Raw genomic sequence first — 21,691 nt, forward strand, 5'->3', positions numbered from 1 at the left:
ACTAATTGCACCAGTGGGCTCTGAACTTCTTAGAGCAGTTGATAAGAAAGATGGTGACAGACCAGAGCTTATTTTTACTGTGCTGGAATAAATTAATAAATAGATAAATAAAGTATCCCTGAAATAATAAATGACATTTTGTAACTATTTTGTATAATCTAACATGGCAGTGATTCTTCAAGCAACATCCAGAAAGCCAAATGTATCTAGGTTATTCTCTTGTCTCGCATAGCTTCAAGGGCATCAAGAATGCCATGGGTACATTTTTCCACTTAGCAAGACTATCACCTGTATACAGTATGCAAAAAATATTTTCCACACACATGTATGTTCAAAAGCATACAAGGGTGACTATTCACACAAAAAGATATTTTCATTCTGAATAGCATGGAGTAATTTTTTCCACATAAAAGGAGAAATACACAGTACTAAAGAAGTACTGCACATGGTTATCAGACCATGCGCACACACTGCTGCTGATGAACACAGAGCTTATTTGTGTTATTATGGGCAACTAAAACATTTACATATATAAATTTAGCCCCCACAAAATTAACAACTAGGTTAAAAAATACCCCAAAACTCTTCTTCCTATTCTTTCACACTTATATGCATAGGCCACCAAGATAGTAACACTATGCTTTTTAAACATTTCATAGACACCTTGTACTCATGAAATAAAAGGCCAACTAAAGATCCCTTAACAAGTCATTGGAAGAGAATGACTTTGTCAGCATAATGGAATCTGAAGAATGATTACTGTGATAAGGATAAACAGAGGCTTCAGAGATCCCTTCTTGCAGGTAAGAAGTCAATGGGATAGGGAACTTTAATGTAACTTTACGACACATAAAACAACAAAATGCGACAATTTACATAGGCGAAAAATGCCTAATGGTTGCACAAAAACTTCTAAATACTAGCAGTAAGCCTATAGATATCTGAATAAACCCTTAGCTACACCAACCTGAAACTCTACTGGAACAATCAAATCTGGTTCCTAAGGGAAAGAATATTCACACGACGTTAAAAGCCTATCACTGATAGCTTGTGACCTGAAGCTGTCTTACTGCTGAGCATCTTATATTTCACCACAGACCTCTCTATTTATTTGGTGATTGTACAAGAGAGTTGCTCCCAGCTGCACACCAGGAGCGGCAGTATGCCCACTCGTGGGTCTCCAAAATGCCCAGCGCTTACACAGCCAGCATAAAACTGATCAGTCTTTCTGGCCTGGCAGGGCTTGGGGAGAGGCCAGGAACGAACGTGTAGAACCAGCGGGGCAGAGACATTTTTAGGTCACGATGAATCTTCCCAGAAGCACTGAAGGGGCTGTGTCTCCAGCGGCTGGAAGAAGCACCCGTTCCCGTTTTTTCAGCAGTGCCTGCAGTGCTATCCCTAAGCCTGTCGGTAAACATCGGCGCACGGGCAGCGCTCGTTCCCACCTAAAACCAGGACGCAGGGAAAAGGCGTTTCGCAACTCGCCCCGAAGAACGCGGCTCCTCCGAAGCCTGACAAACTTTCGACGCTCACGCCCGTCCTTCCGCTGTCGTCTGGGCGGGCACCGCCTCGTTTTCCCGGGCCCGAGCAGCTCGCTGCCGGGGCACACCCGCCGGGCAGGGCGGGGGCGGCCGCGCTGACCCGGCGCGTCTCTGTCCGCCGGCAGGGCCGTGCCGGGCCGCGGGGCGCCGAGCACTCCTCTCCGGCCTCGGCGGGGCCGAGCGGGGAGCGCGAACCCTCCCGCAGCCCAAGCCCATCATGCAGCCCGCGGCGAGGGGAAGGGGCCAGCGGCGCCCCGAGGGAACCGGCGCGTCCCCGCCGTACCTTGTAGTAGAAGACCGCTTCCTGGTAGCGCCCGCTCTGGTCCCGCTGCACCGCCAGCTTCGCGAACTTCACCGCGTCCAGCTCCAGCGTGGTGGCGTCCATGGCCAGCGCCCTCCCGGTGCCGGCGGCAGCGGCGGTAGCTCCGTCCGAGCCCACCCTGCCTCTGTCCCCGCCTCCGCCGGCAGCCCCGCGCCCGCCCGGCCTCTTCCCCGCCTCCCTGACCCCACCGCGCCCGCCGGCCGCGCCCCCATGCCTGGCCACGCCCCGCGCCGGCCCGTGGCGCCCGCGGCCGCGCCCGCCTCGCTTGGCCGCGCCCACCGCGCGCCCGCGCGCTCCGGCGGCGCCGCGCGTGCTCGGGCGCGAGGGGGCGGTGCGCGCGCGGAGGTGATTACTGAATTACACAATCACGGAATCGGGTTGGAAAAGATCGCTGAGGTGATCCAACACCACCGTGTCAAACACACTGGGACACTAGTCCAGCCTTAAACATCTCCAGGGACGGTGACTCCGCCACCTCCTTGGGCGGCCCGTTCCAATGTTTAATCACTCCTTCGGTGAAGAAATTCCTCCTGATGTCCAACCTGGGCCTCTCCTGGCACAGGTTAAGACTCCATTCTCTTGTCCTGTCGCTGACAGACCCTGCCTGGATACACTCTCAGGCAGCTGTAGAGAGCAGTAAGGTCCTCCCGGAGAGAGGAGAGGCTCTCCTCCTTTTCTGCAGGCTCCCTCAGCTGCTCTTCACAGGATCTGTGTCCCATATCCTTCACCAGCTCCATCGCTTCATTGTCTTCCTGGACTCACTCCAGCACCTCAATGCCTTCCTGAACTGATGGGCCCAGAGCTGGACACAGCACTCAGCACTGCCGAGTACATGTGAAGAATCACTTCCCTGGATTCCCTACCATCCCTTCTCTCCCATGGTTGTCAGTCACGGGTGAAGGAAGCAGGTGCAGCTCAGGGTTTGCAGAGTGGGATTGTTCTTTTTTTTCCATTTCTCAATTTTTAATAGAGGTAGACATGGTTAATCCCCCTGAGGCAGGGTTTTCTATCCTTTAAAGGAGAGCATTTTCCGTGTGCATCTGTTTGTCATATAGGTGGAAAATGGAAAGCAAACAGAAAACCCGTGTTTATTGTTCTAATCCTGATTACAAAAAAAAAAAAACCAATAAAAAAAACAGGTTAGCAGTTTTGTAACCTAGATTGCATAGCTAGGATGTTACCAGGATTTTCTTTTGTTTTTTCTACCATAAGAGGCAGTTAGGGGAAATCTGAGGGGTGGGATTCTTGAGGAGTGGAGTCCCTCCACAAGGGAGGGACATGGCAAGTGGTAATGGGAACAGGTTGTACTGGGAGAGGTTTCGTCTTGTGATAAGAAAGAAAATTTTTATCGAAGCATTGACCATTTATTGGAACAGCCTCCCTGGGGACATTGCTGGAGGTTTTCAAGAGGATATAGGCAGGTTGCTAGTCTCATCTATGCTCCCCTTCCCACAGAAGATTGGACAAAGTTTCTTCTCACCTGAAAAATTCTAAAGGCTTTTATTTCTGCCAGAAAATACAGCCTATTGCAAGGCACTGTTTTCATGAGATATAAAAATACTGTCTGGCAAGTTGTTCTGCAGCTATCCTTTTGTGTGTGTCTTTTCAGCCTGTTTTCTGATTATAGATTTAGTTAGAGGTACAGCTAAATGCAGAAGTACTAGGTACTTGAAATACTGAAATCTGTTATTTTCCCTATAATTTTCTTAAATACAGAGTTAAGTGTTCCCATTCCATCTTCCTTAGCCGTTCTGTGCTTTACCAACTGCACTTATATAAACACAGTAATGTTTAGTGCAAAAAGGAACTTTGTTTTTGTGCTCTACCATGTAGGGGGAAGTTTTTATGTTCTTCATAGCTTTCCTTTTTGGCTGTGCTCCTTATAAAGTTACTTGTTTTGAGTTTTCTTCTTCTTTCAAAGTATATTTCATGGATTTTGTCTGAGCACAGGAAAGATTCACATTACACTAAAGGGTTTTTCTGAATAAAACTCTATTTGTTCCATATTTCCTGAATGATACTATGAAAAGGAAGAAGCAGTTTCAGTCAGGGTCTGCTTCAATTTGGTGTTCAGACATAGTGGTGTAACTTGCATAGCCTAAAATTAATTTGTGTATCATGGCTTCAGATTAACCATTAATCAAATGCAACTCTGCAGTATTCAGAGTGACATGCATGATGAAAAGGAGGCTGAACTGAGCAAACCACAGATAATGCTGTTCCTTACTTAAATCTACATGCCAAAACAACTTATTCTGTAACATAAGCTAAGACCTCTTCCAGCTAATCAAAAATGTCACTTTGAAGAATTATTTTTTCACTGTTTGATGGCCACTATGATTGGCCCTTTTCAGATAATAAATGGCTTGTGTGTTTCTGTTTCTTACTAATCCTCTCTAAAATTCTGCAAAAGGCTTTTAAATGGACAGAAAGTACAGTAAGTTATTAAGATCATGACTGCAGCTAAGACTTCACATATATAAATTTTTTGCCTTTTGCACATAGTGGTTTACTTTTGGAGCCAGATATTAAAATTGACCCATTTTCTTTCTAGATGAGGAAGAAAAATTCCTTTCAATTCATGTTGATATATCCTAGACAGTTAAATTTTTATATGGTTAACTCTTGCCTCCCAAGATGCTGTGCAGAAAACCACTTCCACTAAGATTATTAAATCCCTTTTTCCACTATCACAAATCGCAATTCCACATCCAGGTCCTCTTCTGCCTCAGTTCTTCTTCCCTTTGGTGGTATTTTTTCTGAGTAACCCCTACTTCCCACATTTTACTTGCCTTATGTGCCTTCCTTCCTAATCTCATTTTATGCTTGCTCTCTTTCCTTCCTGCCTGCCTTTTGCAGTCAATATTTTCTGGGAAGACCATAGCTTTATGTGTTATCTTAATATTATTCCATCAAGCCCATGCCTTTTTGCAGAGGCAGTATCAGATGAACAAATTCAGGTCTTTGTTTCTGTGTCATAGTTTTTCATTACTAACAAGACAGAATCAGTTCATTCTTATTTGTTCTTCCTCTGAAGATACTTTTGTCCCTCTTTTCCTTTTGTCCCATATAATGCTGTTATTTGCACTCTCCCAGCTCCTCTTCCTACCTCCTGATTTTGATTCTTGCTTCTCTGCCTCTTCTTCTCCTCATTTTTTCATAGGGATAGACATTTGCATGATGGTGATGCTTCTTACCTAAATTTTGCTTATTGCCATACCTATTTTCATTTTACTGCAGCCAAAGCTTTTTCATGCTTTATAATGCTCTCAGTGCGGCACTGGAACCCCCAAAGACACAAACCTTTGATATGATCTGGTCTGTGAATTCCTCCACAGTTACTTTCACTCTGTTGAGGCAATACAGAGTCAGAACAGGAGTTACTCTGGTCCTTTATTCCTCTAACTGGAGTGCAGTTGGTGCCTGTTGAAAGAGCACAGGAACAAGATAAAGTCAAAGTAGTGTTTTGTCTCAGCTTCCCGTAGGCAGTGGGTTGAACTCACATTATTGCCTCTGATACTGCTTGCTGGGCTTATTTTCAATTAATTAGTGTAGTTGTTGCTTTAGCACATTTTGATTTTGGCATTCAAAATATTTGTGGGAATGTTTAAATTTGTTGTACAACATTCCATAAAAAAAACCAAACCAAAAACCAAAATAATAAACCAACTTCCATGCTGTTTCTCAGTGTGTTTTTCCATTGTCTCCCCTTCTTATAAAAAATTATGATCCTATCACTCACATTTTTCAATTTGCCCATAAATTTGTGTTCTTTACTATATCTTTCTACCATTATTTTATTTTGTCACACATTTAAACTCTTTTTAATCTCACAATGTTTCCTTTGACATGGAGTGAGCAGAATAGTGTGCAGTATTAGAGTTGTCTTATTAATTTTGTATCTTTTTGCATTGTTTTATTCTGTTTCCTAATGATTCCTAACACTATTTACACTTTTAACCACTGGTTAGCATTGACCCAAGTTCTGAGCACTCTGCAGAATGACTCAGCTTTTCTGAGAAAGCATCTGTCATTATGTACCTAATGTGTTTTTTTCCCCTGTGATTTGACAGCATTTAATTTCATAGGCTGTTAAATACATACACAGGAGATCCTTGCACAATTTTCTGTACCAGGCTGTCCCAAACCAGACTATCACTGGCTGTGGAAAATTGCCAGGCTTGCTGTGGAGAATTGTTGAGGCTGGTTGAGCCAGTGTGAGCTGAGACACGTGTCTTGCACCTGGATAGAGCAAGGCTTACCAGCATAATGTGTGGGGTGAAGCAGAGGCCTCCCAGTCCAAAGTTGTCTCAGTGAAGCACAGAAGAGCCCTGACACCTCTGTACAGGGATGTTGACCCAGAGATGTGAATCCTCCTCACCCAGGTGTAACAGGCCTTGTTAGAAGTGTGTATCTGGTCCTTTGAGGAGACAATTATGTATGTTTTTAACATGCTGATGGGAGCAGACTACTGGGCCTTTACTGCTACTTTGACTTTTGGGAGAGGAAGCAATGCTGAAGTGTCTATTCTGCCTTTGATTCTTCTGTAAGTCCCATAGCTCAGCTTGACCAAAGGTCAAAAAGCCTCTCATCATCCTTCCTTTTCATGTGAAAAAATACACTGATCAATATGAAAATGAGAAAGGGTCTTCCCCCCCACCTATATCAGTAGCAACATTTGACCAGTTATATTTGACTACAGTCCCACCCCTTTTTACCCAAAAATATAACACTGACATTTGGAATCCTCCATGGAGAGGATGACAATATGACCCCAGCTCACAGACTAGTTATTAGGCTTGTTCCTTTCTCCTCCCCAAAACAGGTAGGCCTTTTTTTGGTAAGATTTGCAATGCTGACTGTGTCAGAGCATACTCTGGTGAAACCAAGCTAATTAGCAGTGAAGTTAAGCTTAGTGGAAAGCTGAATTTGTTGCTTTAGGTTGAATTGTTAATTTAGCTCAATTAATCACCAGATAGCCTTCATATATTTATCACTAATGCAATAAGTGCATTTATCAATGTCTACTTCAAATCATTATTTCTGTTGCTCCAATAAACTGTACCATTCAAGAATTTGTGATTGTAAAAGTTCTTATTGAATGTGACTAGACTTACAGGGCCAAATTGGTTATCATCAGAAATTCAGACTACCTGCACCCAGCACCTCTGATCTCTGAGGACTAGCTGAAAGGCAAGAGTGTTTATTTTCTCCCAAATTGCATCCTCTGATGCAGCACTGGCTCTTCTCCTTTTTATTTCTTGCCATTTTTATGTAACCTGTGAATTTTTGCAATAGATGACCACCTTGTTCAGAAAAGAAGCTGGATATGCTGTGTTCACATTCCATATGGGCCTCCCCCTTCGCCATTTTAAGAATCAGCATCCCATATATTTTATCAATGGTTACTTTTTCCTCTACTTGTTAAAGAAGACCACTGTGTGGGAAACTATAAATGTCCCTGTATGGAAATGCCTTCCAGATTTCTTCTCTCTTATGAATATCCTTTCCAAGTGCTCTCTTCTACAAGTTGCTTTCCAAACCTTCTACCTGAAGTACTGTTCATATTTTGACACTGTTGCTTAGCCAGGACAGTGTTCTCTCATTGCTTCCATGGTCTGTGCTGTTTCATATGTAGTCAGACTATAGGTAATCTCTTCCTTTATAGTTCCAAGTACAGCAAGAGAATGGTAGTCGTCACTACTATAAAATAAATAAAACTAATCACTACTCCATTGGCCCCCTCCCCCTTAATGTAATTTGTATTATCTTTATAATTGAAGTGTGTTGAATAATCTCTTCATCCTACATTAAAAGATTATAGGTTTGTGTTTTCCAGTTTGATTCAATACAGTAAATATCAGGTTAATTTATTTTAGACATGCGATGGTTTATATTTTAAAGACTTGGGGAGAGCTAGGAGTTAGAGGTATGGAGCAAAGTGACAAGAAGTTAAGGAAGATAAAATAGCTCACTAAAGAATGGCTGCTGTTTGTTCAGAACATCTTTAAATATCAATACCTGTTTCATCAATAACTTGTTGAATGCGTATACACAAATGTTAAATGGATTCTGCAATAATTTGGGGAAACTTTGCCCATATTTTTCAGTTATGCATGAGCAACTCTTTATATTTATGGGCCTGGTTTGCTTGGCTGCTCCAGAGCAAGCCTGTTTATATTCTTCAGTGCATAAAATGTTTTCTTAAACAGACTAACTGATCTTGGTTTATTTTTGTGCAAAGTATCACAAACGTGTTGTTACATAGGCTATCTAAGTATTGTATTTTCAGGACTGAGCCCCTACCTGTTGATTATATTAAAGTCTTTTCGCTAGAAAATTAAATTTTCCTTGATTGAAGGCTTCTGAATATGAACCTAGATCTCTGATTGCTGCAGATGGTACTTTTATGAAAATAAGAAGTCAGGGAAAATATAGGTGAAAATAAAGCCTTTAAATTTGTATATGATATTTTAGTTCTTAATATGCTAGAAATCCCTTCTATTCATAGGGCTTGCTTTAGATTTATGAAACCATTTGAATAAAGGAATCAATTATATTATACCACTAGGTGTCCATCTATGATTAGATTGAAGTTAGAATTTTTTGCATGGTTAAAAGAACAGGAATTGAAAAAATACGTTTTTAGTTTTACTCTGATTTACCTATGAGTGTAGTTAAAGTTGCTTGAGTTAATTTTGCTTTTGAAGTTTTCTTCACTCTCTCACAGAGAATTAGATTTGTTTTTTATAGTCAAACATCCAGTATTCAGACTGGTCAGAAATATTGGGTCCCCCTGTCCCCTAAACACTAGAGAAATAGCAGTATGAAATACAAAATCATGTTACTATAGATTCTGTAGATTTTTTTAGTAAGTAACACAGTTTCAGCAGAGATCATTGCAGTCCTCCAAAATTGATTTGTTTGTTTATACAGCTTTCTAAAAGAAAAATGTTCCTCCTTACACTTTTAAAACACTAGTTCTCAGTTTTCTGGGCTGTAATTTGTGGCATCTGTTTCAAAACAGTCATGGTGACAGGGACTGTGATCCTTATTATAGAAAGAGGGAATAGAGAAATATATCTTGGTAATAATATATCAAAATATTTAACATAGTCCAAGTTAATTTTCTCAATTTCAAGGACAGAAAAGTTATAAAATAGATGCTCAAATGGGTCTCTGTCATCTGTTGAAAAACATTTCTGTAAAGAAAGCCTTATTCTTTATAGGATATCAAATTTTTACCAGAAGCAACTCCTAAAGGGTTAGTATTGGCTGATATTTTATTTCCCTTTTGAAGAAAAATTAACATTCAGACTCTATGCATTGGGTGAGATGGGCATTTTTTAAAGGTTCCTTTAGTGCTATTTATTTTCTCATTTCTGATGGAGGCATTTTAATTAGCATGAATAATGTTATTTACAAGAAACTTGAATTTAATCAAGTAAGTCCTTTACTGAAACAGCTTGTTATCCTGTCAAATTTGTACTCACAGGTAATTAAAAATTTATAAGTCTAGACACATTCCTCATTGTGATGGGTTGGCTTCAGCTGCCAGCCAAGCTCTCACACTTCTACCCCCACAACAGGACAGGACTAGGAGAGGAACAGAGTGAGAAAACTCATGAGTTAAGATACAGACAAGGAAATAATTCACCAGTTATTGTTGACTAAACAGACTCCATCTGGGGATTAAATTAATTAATTGTCCATTAGTATAATAATTTAGCTAGTGATTTGGGCATTGGGAAACAAAGATATCAAACATTTAAACACTTTGTGAAAACACTTTCTCCCTCTGTTCCAGGTTTAATTTTACTCCACGCACCTCCCCTCCCCTCTTGTTACTGGTGCATGTTACATGTAGAACTTTAAGAAAGGGTGATGAATGATGCAGGAGTTAGAGTATGTAACAGTTTCTCTTTGCTGCTCCTTGTTTCTCTATTCTTTTGCTGTCTTTACCTGTGTGCTTTGCTCAGCTATGGGTTCTCCACTGACTGCCCTCCTTTTGGGGTTGTCCTGCTCCAGCATGGAGTGCCTCCTACTGTGACCTTCTTGCTCACCATACACTGATCCTTTCAGTTTTAGTTTTTTCTGCCCTTTCTTAAAATATTTTTTAGACAGGTGTGACAAACTTTGGCTGGCTCAGCTTCATTGTGCAGTGGGTCTGTTGCTGGGTCAGCTGTTTTTGACACAAGGCAGCCCCATACCTCTTTTCACTGAGGCCACTTCTGCAACCCCACTACCACTACCAAAACCCAGTTATTTATACCCCAGTGTAAAGGGATCAGCTTGAAGAGAAAGAAGAGATTATTACAAAAAAGGATGTTTCCTCCTCAGATCTGTTAACAGGCAACTTGGTAAAACTAAGGCAGTGAGTTGGACTGGATTCACTATTGCAAGGCACAACTGAAAACCTGTTGAGGGGTAACAAGACCCATATAGAGGATACATGGATTTCAAGTTCCATTTCTAGGGTTACCCTCTTCTATTTGGAGAGTGTTCCCTGGGCTAAACTAAATCCACAGCTTCAGAAGGAAACAATTCCTGCTGCATCAGCTGGTAATTGGTAAATCCAGCAGGGAAGACCCTTGTTGAAGATCCTTGTTGGTGATCAAGGAGACATAGGTCAGAAACCACTGATGCCGCCTGTGGGTTGTCCTTCATGTACAATTTGTATGCTCCTGTGGCTGCTGCTCTCATGAAGGTTTGGGTGTTAAGAGTGTTGTCTTCTCCTGTTGGAAGGAGGTTCATGTAAGAATGTATTTTTGCCATTTTACCAGCAAAATTAAATTTCTGAACGTGATATGTATCAGCTGTGCTGTGCCAAATACTGTGTGAAAGTAATACTAAGTAGTGAGATAAATTAGAAGGTAAAACTGCTTTGTGCATATTGTCTTTTAGAGGGTAATGTACATGGGGCGACTGTTAATTGATTTTGCACTTGACCTTCCCAAACAGTAATTTTGTTTTCATATCATACTCTTCATTGAGACTGTGTCTTTCAGGTGTATGATTGGTCTCTCTTGACTACATTCTTCATGCCCCCACCCACCACCCCAAATCTCTCATTGTACTCAGGTTCTGATTGCTCTCTCTGATTTGTTAGCAAGTTTAACAGTTCTAATAAATATAGATAAATCAAAATATCAAAATTTCAATTAAAAAAATTTCAACTCCTGTCTAATGCAAACAATGGTGAAAGTTTGAAGAACATTCATATCCGTTGGACTTGATTAAGAAGGGTCAGCTCAGTGGACTGTGGGGAGGCTGATATTTTGGGAAATCCTTGGGATCACAGAAATAGTTTCTGTGGCTTTTAAGTAAGATGGTTTGATACAGGACTGGGTAGTTTATCCTCCTGCCAATACTGCTAATGAAGTTGGAGTGTAAAAATTTGATTATTTTGCTTGATGTGCTTACTCTAATTAAAAACTAAAATTTTGCTTTAATTAAAGTAGTACTTCTACATTAAAGTACATTATTGCAGGATTTCATTGAATAACCATATTCTTTATAACTGTCTTCCAGGGAGAGCAAGATATAGGATGCTTGAAGAACCTTTTCCTTCATGAATGAACTTCATGACTTTACTAATAACATCTGACTGAATTTTGGATATAGCTTTGTGGTAAAAACATTTTCATGTCCTTAAGCTATAAAATCTAGGTGAAAAGAATAAATGTGTATGAAGGAATGGGGAAATGTATATGAAGGAATGAGGAAAATCTGCTCAGAATAATTGTAATGGGAGGATGGAGTACAATTGTTCCAAGATAATTTTGACCCATCTTGGTAATTGTCACTTTTCTGAGAAAGTTTTTCCTCATGAATTGATGCAGAAAATTAATCTGCAGTAGCTACCAAGTGTACATCTTCAGCTTTCTCCAGTCTTTCCCTGTGTGCATAAATACACTTGTGCTCAGTCAAGCCAGTTTTTACTACAGATTTTTTTAATTTTTAAATAAAATGACATGATTTCTTCAATCATCAAATTACATTATTTGAGTTTGTATTTCTGAAGGAGGCCAGACACATTGTTCTATGCAGTTATTAGGCAGACAGCAGGCAAATTTCATGATGAGTGATAAAATAATGCCATTTATATTACATAGGAATGCAGCAGAAAAAAAAACAATGACATTGAAGTCCTGAGGACACCAATGTGTATGTAATGGTGGACCTCATTACTAAACTTTTACTTTACCCTTGAAAATTTCACTAGGATTAAGTTGTTCATGGGGATAAGTGCTTGTACAGGTGGAACAAGAGAAATTATAGGTACACTGCATGTGAATCTCTTAGCCTAACCCTAACTCTCCAGATATTAATATAGTATGCCAAAAAATTTAGTCCATTTTTCAAATTAAAACCCAATTATTATTTTTTTTTCCTTCTGCACATAGTCTCCCTTTAGTACTGTGGAAGCATTGTGCAGGATTTAACTATGTGATAACACTGAATAAAGTCTAGCATGTAGTGGGTTTTATAATCTCCATTGTTGCAGCATGTCTGCTCTGAGCCACCAAAATAAAATGGCTGAGTACAATCAGAAGGAATTAAGGACAGAAAACCATGACCTGGAAATGTCACTTCCTATCTGGCTGTCATATCCTATAAGCTTTCCACATGGTAGTGGCTTTGCATGTGACTGTCTCATTTTCATTATGTTTTTACTTATACATTATATTTGTCAAGATTAAAAGGCAATAAGGTATTGGTTTTAAACCAAATTGTTTCTGCCTCAGAAAGTGAACAGCATAATGATATGAAAATGTCCCTAAGAACTAAGACAATTCCTGTGCTTGCTTTATTTTTAAAGTACTGCAGGCAAGGAAGTTGGCAGTGAGCACTGTCTGGAAAACAGAACTGGACCTCCAACAGTATTGATGGATTAATATTTCTTTGACTGTTTTACTGCCTAGAAACAAAGAAGCAGCTTAGAACTGGAAGTGGAGCAGCCTGGAAGTTATAACTGTTTTGGGCAAAAAATCCCCAGTGTATCTTGCAGGAAATTGTCTTTCTGCTGTGTTTTACATGTGACGTGTGCGTACACATTTTTAAAAGTGGATCCTTTTGTTAGAGTTTAACTACAAGCTCTCTGCAATGATCTTTAACTTGAGTCCCAAGAGGAGTCATTGTATTCTGTATGAAGATAGATTTTTCATCAAAAAATTGAACCAATCCTTGGTTCATCAAATTTTTTCTCAAATAATTTTTCCATTCTCCCTGAAAGTCTATGTAAGAGAAGAGTAAAAGAACCCAGCAGAAATGTAGTAATGCTCTAGGATCAGAGACTTCTAGAGATAAAAGGTGAATTTTTAATGCCCTCTGATTTATTTTCTTTCAATTCATTGGCTCTTTGTGCATATCTGCTGTTCTAGCAATCCCTACACCCTACTGCAAAGCACAACTTAAGCACACAATACTTGAGCCTCCATTTTGCTTGCTGTGAATCTACCAGCATCTAGCTTCAGTTGATATCCTGTCCTTTTGCTGAAGTTGCTCATAGCTTTATAAACACCCATCATATCTTTACTCAGTCGTCTATTTTCTCCAGTAATCTGTACAGTCATTTTATGCTTGGATGTCTTTCCGTACCTTTCATTTATCCTTTTTATCCTGCTTTGTGCTTGGATGAACCTGCGGAGTTATTGCTGATCTCTGAAAACACTGTTATTTTACTTAAATGGAGACATGAGTTTTTGATCATATAAGAGGAAAAAAGATCAGGAAAATAAATACATGGGCTTGAAGGGTCTGTGTTGTCCAGTCAAATCCAAACATTGCTGCTTCTTTCTGTGTCTCATGACACCCTGCAGTGAAGTTAGGCTCTTCAATAGTTCAAAATCTTCAAAACCAAACAGTATGTCACAAGAAAAGAAGTAAAACCCAAGCAAAACCAATGTTTAGGTGAGAGTGATACGTGTTATGAAGTAATAAAGGGAAATCAAGAGAAGTAGTAAAGGTTTGCAACTGTGCACATTTTATTAATCTCATCTCATCTCATCTCATCTCATCTCATCATCTCATCTCATCTCATCTCATCTCATCTCATCTCATCTCATCTCATCTCATCTCATCTCATCTATCTCATCTCATCTCATCTCATCATCTTTATGTACCAGCCAAGTGGGAAGTATTCCAGTTTATAATAGATCTCAATGAACTCTCCATTCGTATGAACATAGCAGAGTTCACTTTGCCAGATGTTCTAATTTCCTTTCTTTTGTATGAAAACTGGTACTTGCCAGAGGAAGAAAACATATTTCCTTAGAAGGTGGGTATGTCTTTGAGGATTTTCTTCATGTGTCCTCTGCTTGAAATCCAAGTAATTTTCACTAAATACAAAAATTGCCACAGCAAGGTTTGACTTCACTAATGACCTGTGTCAAAAGCCAGGAGTGTAGATGTCATGCAGAATCTATAGCCTTAAAGTTTATATTATTTCTTTTAAATGTTACAGCTTTAGAGGTTTTACTTTTTTGCATTTCCTGCTTTGAAATACTCAGACTTTTCAATATCTGTAGTAGGTCACAAAATTAATGAAATAGAAATAGAGCCTATTTAGATCTCACTGTGTGTTCTTCTAGACAGTGCACACACATTCAGATCAAGATCCTGAAGACATGATGAAGATTTAAGCCACTGGAATAAAAAATCAATGATGCAAGGGTGGCATGCTGGGACAACGGAGTTTTCACTGTAAGCCTGAGTCTGATCCCTTTAAAAATAATTACACAAAAACTGTATTGTGCTAAAAAACCCTCAGCTACAATGAGGTAAACCTGCCTATTGCTTTCCCTCCACCTCTCCAGTTTGTTTCCATTTATGAAGTATCTTTATGCTCCCAGCAATGCAAAAAAACTCCAAAACATGTTCCCAAGAGACCTAGTTAAAAGCTTTGGTATTCATCATGAGAGAATAAATTATATAGTAGTTTTCTTTTGACCTGGTAAATGATATTGTGCTTAGAGTTTATTAAGGAATAAAGACTGATCTTGCATTAAATTTTGAAAAGGTATACAGATGCAGTGATTGGTTAAACTAGAATGGGTTTAGTCCTCAGTTTTGACTGAGCATTTTAATAGTTTTTCTTTGTAAGAAAATTTCAACTTTATTAATACATGGAATTAATCCACCTTTTCTGCAATGCAGATATAAAGCTCCCTGTAATGATATTCATGTGATGGCTCCAGGCTTCTTAAACCTTTTTTTTTTTGTTTTTTTCTTGAAACTTGTGGCTACCTAAGGCATCGACCTCTTGTCATGGTAGTTTGTCTGTGTTTGGAAGGGTAGGAATCAATTTTTCAAGCAGCTACTGCTGCTCCTTTACACTGCTTCTTAACTTCACTAATACCTGCCTCGTTTCTTGTAATTTTATTTTCCACATCCATTCCATCCTTTTATTTAAAACTGACATCCTTAATATGAGATGCAAGCCTGTGCACAAACAGACATAAGTACCCTGTAACAGGCAGTATTTTGTATTAGGTTTGTTTGGAAGGATAAATGTGTCTGGTGTTAAGAACTAATGGAGTTAGATCATCCCAGAGCAATGCCAGCTACCCAGTTTTCTACATGTAGGTATTTGTGTTTCTCAGTTTTGTCTGTGTTCTTTGCATGTGTTGACTGCTGGAACTACTATGGAGCCATGAGATGTCACTGCAGGGTTGTAAACTGAACCCGAGATATTTGTAAGTAGTTTTCAAAGTCAGGTTTTTAAAATTTGTTTTTATGAAGAATTCTTGCCTTCTTAGGCAGTGTGGATTTTTTATCTGTACAGTATTAAGTACACTACCTGTGTCCTGTCATCATGTGAATATGCTACAGGATCAGGATGATCCAGAAACTTTTTCAGGTATTCTGCAAGTAAGTTTAATTTGAGTGATGGATCAGGCAAACATTCAGCAGCGTCCATCTCATATTCTGGCCAGTGGGCTCCCTACTCCTAAATGCAGGAGAGGCTAGCAAAACATTACAGTATTTGATGCCTGAAATTAATTTTTCAGTAAAAGGTTCAACAAAATAGACTTAGAGTCACTGCATCCCTAAGAACACCCCAAACCGTGCAATTGCCCCATTAGTTGGTGTGATGTAGTCCATACTGTGTAGAACTCCTTGTGATTGGAGCAGGGATTGATTTGCAGGAATTGTTACTCACATTACTCACGTGACTATTACTATGTGATTAACCTTAGCATTAGCCTTGCTTACCATGGCATTATTAGCTCACCCTTCTTTTAGCTTTTACACCTTTCCCAGTTACTGTGTTCAAAAGGGATGGACTTTCTTACTAATCTCTCTTTTATTGGAAATAAAACAAAAGATCTCTCTTGTATCTTGAAGCAGCGTGACCTGTGGAGTCAGTCTTACAATAGCTGGTCACTGCCTGTGCCAGGTGCAATAGTGCAATAAAAAAACCCAAAAAATGTGCAATAGCTTTTCCTTTTCCTTCTAAGGAAAGACATTACTGCAGAGGTTGGAATGAAAGCCCCATCTGTACACCAGATCCTTATCTACTGTAAACTGCACTAATGAAGTCTGTGGTTCTTTGCTGATTTCTATCCCAAGGGATATGTGGAATAGGAAATAAATTGGAAAAAAAAAGCGAAGTTGCTGCCTGTCTTTCCTGAGACACCTGATGGCTATAAAACAGAACAAAACTGTATGGGTTTTAATCATGTGTGGTACATAGAAGATGTTTCCTAGGGAAACAACAACAACAAAAAAATGGATGACTCAGATGAAGGTTAAAGCAAATTGAAAATAAAATGAAATGCTCAAGAGAAAAAGGGTACATGGAGGGAATCAGGCAAGCCAAGGCACATCTGGAACTAAACCTGGCTAGGGAAATGAAAAATAACAAACAGTTTTTCTTCAGGTACTTAGGACAAAAAAGGAAGAGAAAGAAACTGCACCCTTGTACCTTGTAGGTACACAGTTTGTAGTAATTTGGGATGAGGCTCAGTGGCAGCCCCACTGTACCTATGCAATAGTACACAGAGGACATGAGATGCCCTTGCCTGACTAGTGGGAAACAGGACCTGCCTATGACTGACATGTACAAAACTGAGATACTCAACAATGTTTTTTGCTTTGGTCTTCACTAACAAGTGCCCCAGTCACGTCACCCAAAGTCCAAAGGGAAAAGGCCCACTTAAATACCCTTTAAGAGAATATCATGTATAAGACCAGCTAATGAACCTGAATGTGCACAAATCCCTTCTTTTCCAGGTGGCCTTGCCATCTGTCCCCCCTTTTCCAGATGCCCTTGTACAATAGGTGTGAGGCTCTACAAGTGGAAGTGAACAATTACAAAGATAATGTTTCATCTTGCATTGGGGTGTCCCTGAGGTTAAGTTGCTCTACTCTCTTCATCAAAAGTGCTTCCATGAAGAAAAAAAGATGGGAGAGACTCCCTTCTGAAGGGAACAGGACATCAAATGTCTCTGATGTGGGCAATTGAGTTTTCAGTGGTTTTTTCCCATTTAAGTTTGAGACATCTCAAACATTTTTGTAACATGAAGAAGCATTTTTCTTACCTACAATTACTCCAAATAAATTTGATAACATAGTGGTTGCTGTCTCCCTTTCATTGAAAGGAACTTTATTGTCAGTTGAGGCCAGTGTCTCTGGGTGGTATTTTGACCCACTTCTCAGTTTTCAGAGGATCTCAAGAGCTCTGTTTGCAGTGTTTGGAAGTAATTAGCATATTTTGAAAAAGGGATTGAACTGCAGTTAAATTATCTGTATGTCACTATGTTGTGCAGGACAGTGTGCAAGATTCCACTTCTTTTTAGTTTTCCTGACACCAGATGAAGTAAAAGCATTTGTTTAGAAGCCCTTTTACATCTGAACTGGACCTACAACCTTCAAAGCAAAATTATAATGTAGAAACATAACGGCTCATGCAAGAATTCTAATCAGTAAATAATTAGAGGCATATGGTGGTCTTGAACTGAAATTTTGTCCAGGAAATGTTAGTAGTGCTCAGGGAAAAAAACATTGATGCTATACTTGTTTTCTTTTGTGTGGTCCTAGGGAAACAGAGGGTTCTTTTTGTAGATGATGCTGTAGAGGCCAAATTCCATGACTATTATTAATTGTATGTTATCTCAAAATACATTTTCTACACAGGTTATTCAGTGTGCATGAAGTGAATTTCAGTGGGCATTGTCAATATAAAAAATGTGGTGAAAGAATTTATATGCACAATTCTTGCTGGATTAGAACATCAGAGACAAGGCTTTGAAGGAAGAGAACCCAAGACCTTCAGCAGTAATTTGGAGATTCAAGTGATATTCTTTCATCTGCCAAAATAGTCCTACGTAGTACTGACTAATCATGTATGACAAGCCCTCATTTTGTAAGTGTGATGTAGCTCATTTCAGCATTTAAAAGCCTAGTATTATAGCATTAAAAAATATCAGAGAACACTGATTTTTGAGAAAATGCAACACTTCAGAGTTGCAAAATTGTATTTAAATTTTTTTGCCTTCAGGGAAAAATTGGAACTCTTGTCTTATTTTGATTCTGTATGAAGCTACTTTTTAAAGTTTCTTAGCTCCTCACAAAGCCAGTTTTTTCAAGATCTGCTATAGTGAGATACCATTTCTGAGGATTATTAATGAATGTTTGCATATGGATGAAGTTACATTTTATCTGCTGCATTGTGACTTTAGTGCATAGTAAGTGTCACAAAACACATTTTCTAAGTTACCTGTATAGGCATGCAGAAGCCTGAGAAAGTGTCAGATTTCCACACTTACTTTCCAGAATTTATAATGGATTTTTCTCTCGATATGGCAATATATAAAATATGCTGTTTAATTTTCATCAGTTTCACAACAGCTGCAGTTTTAAAGATGATTGCCTCAAAGTTACTCAGCTCTAATTGGCCTGCATACAATCATTTACATAATTCTTTCACACATTCAAATCAAAATACAGTATAGTTCAGTCAAATGAATCTCCTTCATATAAATGAATAAGAAAAGAGCCTTTGGATAAACAAAATTTATTCCAAATTATTCTAAGTAAAATATGCACCTAGTATCAGGATGCCTCAGAAATGTGTCTCTTTGCTTTGTTCATTTTAGAAAGATGTTTCATTTGACAAGACAACATGAGCCTTGAACTAATTATGGGTGATATTGCAGTCTTGTGAAGATATGGACAAGCAAAATTCTTGATTCTTCCTAGCTTCCTATTTTCCTGTCACAAAAGTGAGAGATTCTGGTAAAAATGCATGATTTTCAGCACTAGAAATGAGAGGATAACTAGGTGGAGTTTCTAAGTATGTTGGCAGAAGTTTTGCTTCTATTGACTATTGTAAGGTAAGATTTTTCTAGCATTAAGTTTTTATAAAGCAAGAGTCTGCATCGTGCCACCACCAGTGGCTCCTATTTTTAGAATCCTATCTCAAAGGTACATCTATTATATGTTAGTAACTAATTGATAGTTTAAAGTTGTGTGATGCTGCATACAAACTGTGTCCTCAATTTTAAATTGCCCACTTTGTGGTGGTTCAACATAAGGGGACTTATACTACTTTTATTCTAAAATAAGAATTGTTATAAAATTAATTTGTTCCAGATGAGTTTGAGTACTTACTCCTGTGGATAGGATGCTTTCCCACTCAATATTCCTGGAAGTAGGAGAGTCACATCTGCTGGTTTTCTTAAGAACTTTTGGCTTTGAGGAGCTGCTTTCATGAATGAAATGCTTGTTTTTAGTTCTCTTAATATCCTTTACTAAATGAGTCAGTGAAGCACATGTGGGTAAGGTTTTGCCTTTATACTGTTGACATTTGTCTACTTTCCAGCCAAAGGGACTGGCAAGGATATGAAAAATTACTTGTATCATCCTCCAGGTTTAGCTGGCCCATTTTACAAGGTCTGTGGAATGGTTTTGGTTTCCTGCTTTAATGCTTTTTATTGATCGCTTTTATACTCTTTTCTGTATGTAAACAAACTTGATCTGTGGCACTGTCATGGTATTTCTTTGATATTGATATGATACTACAGCAAAGTAAGTCTAAGGCCAGAACAGATAGGAAAGGGAGAGTGGAACAATAACAAATGCATCTCTTGTTCCATAAGAATTTTCTGATGTGGGAAAATTACTCCTCCATATGAAGGAGCTGTTTTGGCCTACTTTACTCCTTTTAACAAATCCCTTAGTAGGAGATATATTCACCTTGCTGGGAATGTGTATACATAGGTTACTGGTTACAGTCCCAAATTGTTGTATGAGGGCCCTTTCTGTTCTTCTTTTATTGAGGTCAAAAAACAGAGTGTTTAGGAGTTTGAAAGTGAACTAGTTCTGGGTCAAAATGAGTCATTGCTAGGTAAGAACTCATTTAAGTCAGGGTTTAAAGACTCTCTTTATAAAGCTCCATTTACTGGGTTTGGTTTTAAAATTCTTTCCCCCATCTGAGGCAAAAGGTGAAATGTAACCTTCAGCTTGACTTCTTTCTTGAGAAAACTAAAACATGACTGTTTAAAGCCGTAGTAATGGGCATAGTTATGTTCATTACTGACAATTTGGGATAGTCTAGTTGAATTCATACACTTAGAGGCAAGTTTTAATTAATTCCAACTGAGTATAGCAGTTTAAATTAGGATGTGATTAGTAAATAGCTAATTACAGAGTGTTCAAAGTGAGGAAGTGAAAGCTTACCAGACTCTCAGAATAGCTAACTGTGGTCTTAGGTAGATGTTGTAAGTGTTCTGGTTAGATTTAATTTTCAACTACTGAGGTTTTCAGCCATTTGTTTTATTTTATTCTGTGTTAAAAATAACTTTATGGGTAGAAATCTTCAGTGAAGATTGCCCTGAAGCAAAGTATTGGGAGTTGGGGCAGGCAACATAACAGTGTCAGAAAATTTCTTATCTGAGCCTTACAGAAGTTTTAATTCTGCCACCTGGCAGGCAGCAAGGACAGCTCTGCTTGTCTTGTTATCATACATTATGGGAGTTGCAGGTTGCTCATGCTGAGCAAATGGAAGGTGTGAAAAATAGACAAAGATGTTTTAGAGAATGCTTAGGACTTCTGAAGGAATTGTCCTGATCCTAAGGGAATATACATATGTACTTGATACATTCAACACATTTGACTTCAGGGAATGGTTACTTCAGATATGGAGATGTCAAAAACAGTTGGGCTCTCCGACAGAAGATTTGTTTTTGAGGGATCTTCTGGACTGGAGAGAAACTGTGATTTTATTTTTAATTTTATGGTAGGTTAAGAACTGTTTGAGACTGTCAGGATACCAGGATCTATTTATAAAATTTCATAAAAATTTATAAAATTAATGGGTATTTATTGCAATTTGTTCTGTTTAAACCATCAAGAAGATAGAAGTATGAATAATAAGGAATGTTTACTTACAGGATCATAGCATGCTAATTATTAAGCTTTACTCAGAAATTGAAAAATCTGCAATGGGTTTATAAAAGGTGCATCAAATACTAAAATGGAAAATCACTATGTCTCTTCATTCTTTAAAATGAAGTCAGCAAATAAACATCCATCCTATTTGCTCACAGACAGGCAGACACTGATTTTGATGGTAAATAAACTGATTTTTAGTGTCAGTCAGTTTTTCTTTGTAAGATGGGTGTAGACTCCTCATGTGCTTGTCTGTACTTACGTCTGTCTGTGGGGGTGTTCCTGTCCTGGTGGCCACATCCTTTCCAGCTGTGTCTGCATGTCCTTCTAAACAAAACCACTCCTTGAAACATAGTGAACTTCATGTTGTTCACACTGACTTCTTAAGTCAGGTAAGTCACCCACGGTCTTCTTGCTTGAATTGCTGCCTGGA

General features: G+C 38.9%; 2 protein-coding genes across 2 annotated transcripts in view; one reads left to right on the top strand and one right to left on the bottom strand.

Annotated features, from left to right (window-relative positions):
- The window catches only part of CAPN7 (calpain 7), a 31,989-nt gene extending 29,939 nt beyond the window's left edge, over window positions 1-2,050 (bottom strand). The window contains exon 1 of the mRNA XM_021543359.3: window positions 1,825-2,050. Coding sequence (XP_021399034.1) covers window positions 1,825-1,926 — 102 coding nt within the window. The 5' untranslated portion in view covers window positions 1,927-2,050. The remainder of the gene's footprint in view (window positions 1-1,824) is intronic.
- A 103-nt stretch (window positions 2,051-2,153) lies between these two features.
- Window positions 2,154-21,691, top strand: part of LOC146768209 (collagen alpha-4(VI) chain-like) — a 71,158-nt gene continuing 51,620 nt past the window's right edge. The window contains exon 1 of the mRNA XM_085573281.1: window positions 2,154-21,650. The gene's annotated coding sequence lies outside the window, so the exon portion shown is untranslated. The remainder of the gene's footprint in view (window positions 21,651-21,691) is intronic.

The sequence above is a fragment of the Lonchura striata genome, chromosome 2 (assembly GCF_050655825.1).
Source record: "Lonchura striata isolate lonStrDom1 chromosome 2, ASM5065582v1, whole genome shotgun sequence".
NCBI classification, from domain to species: Eukaryota; Metazoa; Chordata; class Aves; order Passeriformes; family Estrildidae; genus Lonchura; species Lonchura striata.